At 38.8% G+C, this 5,000-nt stretch overlaps 1 protein-coding gene across 1 annotated transcript in view; it reads left to right on the top strand.

Annotated features, from left to right (window-relative positions):
* LOC307261906 (protein jagged-2-like) overlaps positions 1-5,000 on the top strand; it is a 52,455-nt gene that overhangs the window by 25,921 nt on the left and 21,534 nt on the right. Inside the window, exons 8-11 of the mRNA XM_080042583.1 lie at positions 1,546-1,592; positions 2,964-3,137; positions 3,618-3,768; positions 4,653-4,817. Coding sequence (XP_079898709.1) covers positions 1,546-1,592; positions 2,964-3,137; positions 3,618-3,768; positions 4,653-4,817 — 537 coding nt within the window. The remainder of the gene's footprint in view (positions 1-1,545; positions 1,593-2,963; positions 3,138-3,617; positions 3,769-4,652; positions 4,818-5,000) is intronic.

Here is a 5,000-nt window from a genome sequence, read left to right as displayed (position 1 = left end):
CATTTAACCAAGTCAGCTCTGGCGCTCAAGGCCTTTTTATTAGGATGTGCCAGTGTGCTAATGCTAGCAGATTAATCTAGACTTTTCCTATCTTAACCTATTATCTAGAATAGTTGTACATTACTTCTCAAGGCATGTATTGAAGTCGAATCATAGCAAAAATAATAATCGGTGCCATCTACAAAATCTTAGAATGATAACTAAAAATAAAAACGGCAGAGACCTTTTTACAACACCCTCCATTGGGCTAATGCTAAGCATGCTAATGGCGAAAAGTATTGGATATGTTGTTGTTGTTGATGAATGCTAGCAAATAATATTAACTTTGCTAATCTTTGTTACCATGTTACCGTCCAAAACAGTGATGGTGACAGTAACAGTAGTGTATTCTAATCTATTTTAGAATATAGGAAGAAAAAAACAAGTTGTAGCTTTTCAGAAAAAGCAATGAAAGAAACTGTGTCTGAAATCGCGCACTTACTTAAGTGCACTTACATTGAGTGCACTTTATTATCCCTACAGTACACTTACTTATAGACGCAGTGCTCTCATTTCTACAGTGTTCTGTCCAAACTGCCGTCGCGCACCGGAAATGACTTTGCATTTTGACGGTTCTTCTTCGGTGGTATTTTTTTCTGCTTGCGTTACCGATAGCCAAAACAGGCACATTAGTCGCGGAAAAACTAAAACAATATATAATTTAACTTTTGTAGAGCGCGTCCGTCTCCACGGTTGCTTCAAGCTCCTCTATTTTGATTTTAATGTCCCGTCCTCTCCGTTACGTAGGCAAGATGGCGGCCGTTGAGTGTGGAAAGTGTCCATCGCTCCACACTCAAGTTTTAGACCGTTTTGAGTGCACGACAGAGGAACTTACAGTGCACTTCATTTTGGCACACTCTCCGGTTTTGCGCAAAGTGCACTCAAAAAAGTAAGTGTAAGTACAGAAGTGCGCAATTTCAGACACAGCATTATTAAGTAAAATATGCTAGTGGAACAGAGGCTAACTAGCTAGCTTCAGGATCTGTGCTTCAACTTTCCATTCATCCTCCTTTCTCTCCTGCCTGTCAAAAGGCTTTATATAACCGCCACACCCTGCTAGCTTAATTCTCCTAAGCAACAACGCCAAAACTGAACTCAACTGTCCCTGGCTGTAGTAAATCTTTAATAATAAATCTTCATGGAGGTTGTTGTGACTTCTCTAGGCCTACAGTATATTTGCTTACATCGCATGTTCTTTTTGCACCTCTGACTTTTACATTTAGACATCTTTATCTTGGCATGTGTCGGCACGCTTTGTTTGTAGGCCTAATTTACCACTAATACATAGTCACACACACACACACTCACACACACACACTCACACACACACACACACACACACACACACACACACACACACACACACACACACACACACACACACACACATCACTTTCCCTCGTAGCTAACGTGCATGTCCTAACACCAATGCATGTTCCACGTTTGGTTTTATAACTCGAATCTGATTTATTATTTTTTCTCTTTGTTTTGTTATTGTACCTTCAGATGTGAATAGCTGCCACGGTCAATGTACTAACGGAGGGACGTGCAAGGTAAGATTGATGTTACCATGGTGTGTGTGTGTGTGTGTGTGTGTGTGTGTGTGTGACTGTGTGTGTGTGTGTGTGTGTGTGTGTGTGTGTGTGTGTGTGTGTGTGTGTGTGTGTGTGTGTGTGTGTATTACTGTGTTAGTGGAGCTGGCACAAGATCTTTGCTGATCATCAAAACTACTTGTCAGATTATAAAACCAAATGCCTACGGGGATGTTTTGGTTTTGAAAACATTGCGTACCAACTTGTGCTGCCTAAAAGCTTTTTTTTTTTCTTTTTCTTTTTAGTGTTGTTAATTAATAGGAACAGATACAATACTTCTCTGTCTGTCTGTAGGATTTTAACGAGGTGCGAGTTAATGTTTTGACATAAATAATATGAACCGGTGTTGAAAACTAATCATAGATGAAAAGCCAGAACAGTATCAATAGGTGTCATTGTCTTCTGACCCATATACCGCTTACGTAAAACAATTCAAAGTCTTGTTTGAAATTTAAACCTGCAGTGTGTAGAATTTTGGATTTTATTTCCTAGCAGATTTTGTAGAGAGTAATTATAATATCCATAAGTATGTTTAATTTAGTGCATAATAGCTGAAAAAATGTTTTTGAATTATTATTTTTTCCCTTAAAAAGGGTCTCATATATGTCCATATTTCTGCATATTTTGGACCAAGGCCTAGTGCCGCCATCTTGAAAGTGTCATAGTTGGAATGTCATCAGGTGCATTGTTTAAAATTTAGAATTGTTCTTGTCCTTGAAGGCCACTGTAGCTTCTGTTATTATTCTAAAGGGTTTGGGGTTACCCAGGGAGCGTTGAATTCTAGAACTTTGTAGAACTTTCTTGATGATGTCATATTACACACTGCACCTTTAAATTTTTATTGATCTGCATTATCATGTTGGATCATGATAGATTTCAAAGTTACTTTGAATATTTCACTACACTAAGCTGGGGGAAGCTTTGTGGATGTACATGTAAGTAAGTACTGTAGGTAATATTTATTTATATAGCGCTTTTCACAGACAGGCTCACAAAGTAGTAAATAGTATATAGAAAAATGTTTTATAATGTGTTTTATGTATTCTAATATTGCCCCTGTAAAGCACTTTGAGTGGCCTTGTGTCTGAATTGTGCTATATAAATAAACTTGCCTTGCCTTGCCTTGCCTAGTGAAAAAATACGTCTAATAATGAATAAAAATAAAAAATAATAATAAAAAAAAGGCACATGTGGCGCTGGATGCTCAAACAATACAAGAAAGTCAAAATTAATTGAATTGAATCATAAAGGAAGCTTCCCATTTTTTCGAGAATAAATGAAAATCCGAGCGACATTTTAGATTGTTTTGCCAACTTTTCCTTCTCGTCCCAGGAGGTGCCCAGAGGCTACCAGTGTGCGTGTCAGACGGGGTTCGTGGGCCGACACTGCGAGCTCCAGAATAACCGTTGCTCCAGCGGTCCGTGTAAAAACGGAGGACGCTGCCATGCCCTACTGGACTCCTACATGTGTGAATGTCCAACGGGTTTCTCTGGCTCTACCTGTGAGGTGAGTCAAAAGTATCCTATCTATCTATCTATCTATCTATCTATCTATCTATCTATCTATCCATCTATCCATCTATCCATCTATCCATCTATCCATCTATCCATCTATCCATCTATCCATCTATCCATCTATCCATCTATCCATCTATCCATCTATCCATCTATCCATCTATCCATCCATCCATCTATCTATCTATCTATCTATCTCTGGCTCAACCTGTGAGGTAAGTCTAAAGTCCTATTTATTTACCGTCTTGCTTTCTGAGCTATTTTCAAATGTTAATTTTTTTTTAATATATATTTAATCCTTTTATGTTTTATTTCTATTCGTGTGTTTCACTCGCTTTTTTTTAACGTGTGCTCTATTCTTGATGTATTTTGTTCTTGCTTCTGTAAAGAACCTTGAATGGTCTTGTGTCCGAAATGTGCTTTAGAAATAAAACTTGCCTTGCCTTGCCTTGCCCTGTATGTCCACGTGTAGGTTCAGAATAACCCTTGCAGTCCAAACCCGTGTCACAACAAGGCGGAGTGCCACAGCCTGAAGGGAGACTTCTACTGCAGCTGCCCCGACGACTACGAGGGGAAAACCTGCTCAGAGCTCAAGGACCACTGCAAGACCAACCACTGTCAAGGTAACGCATACTCCGGTGGCGTAGTGGATAGAGCGCGTACCATATTGGCTCCGGCCTTCGTTGCAGTGGTCGCGGGTTCAAATCCGACCCGTGGACCTTTACTGCAGGTCATCCCCCCTCTCTCTCTCTGTCTCCCCATTTCAACTCTGTACTGTCTAATAAAGCTTGAAAATACCAAAAAATTATCTTTTAAAAAAAAAGGTAACACATACCCTGTGTTCCAATTCACATACTCTTTATTTTTACTGCACTACATACTAAAGTACAGAAGAGTTTTAAGGGCCACGGGAGAGAAAAGAAAATCAGATAAGGAAGTTTTTTTTTTCATTATGTAGATAAAGACGAATATTCCAACTGGAGTTAGAGGGGCATTTATGTATTTTCAGCATACTACATTTTTCTGGCATACTTAATAGTAGGGAAGTATGGGGATTGGAACGCATGTTTCTACAGTAAGAAAGACTTGAGGCAGTGGTGGATGATGCCATCTTTAGTAACTATAGCTTCTTGTCCTTGAAGGCCACCGTAGCTTCTGTAAATTCTCCAAACGGGAGCATTGCATAGCGCCTCACCACTAGATACCACCTTTATTTCAAACTGTACCTTTAACCAGATGGAGATAAGCTACACATACTTTCCATTCAAAGTTTATAATATAATATAATATAATATAATATAATATAATATAATAAAATAAAATAAAATAAAATAAAATAAAATAAAATAAAATAAAATAAAATAAAATAAAATAGAATAGAATAGAATAGAATAGAATAGAATAGAATAGAATATTTTTATTTGCCATTGTAACAGGTACAACCAAAATTAAGCACAGTCCTGTTTAGTGCTCTGCTAACCATCTATTTTTTCTTTCCCTCCCAAAGTGATTGACAGCTGCACCGTCGCCGTGGCAACCAATGACACCCAGAAGAGGGTGTGGCACATCTCGTCCAATGTGTGTGGACCTCACGGCCGCTGCATCAGTTTACCTGCCGGGAACTTCAGCTGCTCCTGTGAGCCGGGATTCACTGGCACATACTGCCATGAGAGTGAGTCACTATGAGATTAATACACAGACAGACAGACAGACAGACAGACAGACACACACACACACACACACACACACAGACAGACACACACACACACACACACACACACACAATTTGTCAGTAGTTTATATTATAAAACCAAAATGTTCATTCTACTCAGACATATGCCCTATAAATAGTAAA

The sequence above is a fragment of the Ammodytes marinus genome (assembly GCF_949987685.1).
Source record: "Ammodytes marinus genome assembly, chromosome: 15".
Classification (NCBI taxonomy): domain Eukaryota; kingdom Metazoa; phylum Chordata; class Actinopteri; order Uranoscopiformes; family Ammodytidae; genus Ammodytes; species Ammodytes marinus.
Note: the sequence above shows the minus strand (reverse complement) of the source record. Positions and strands in the feature narration are given on the sequence as shown.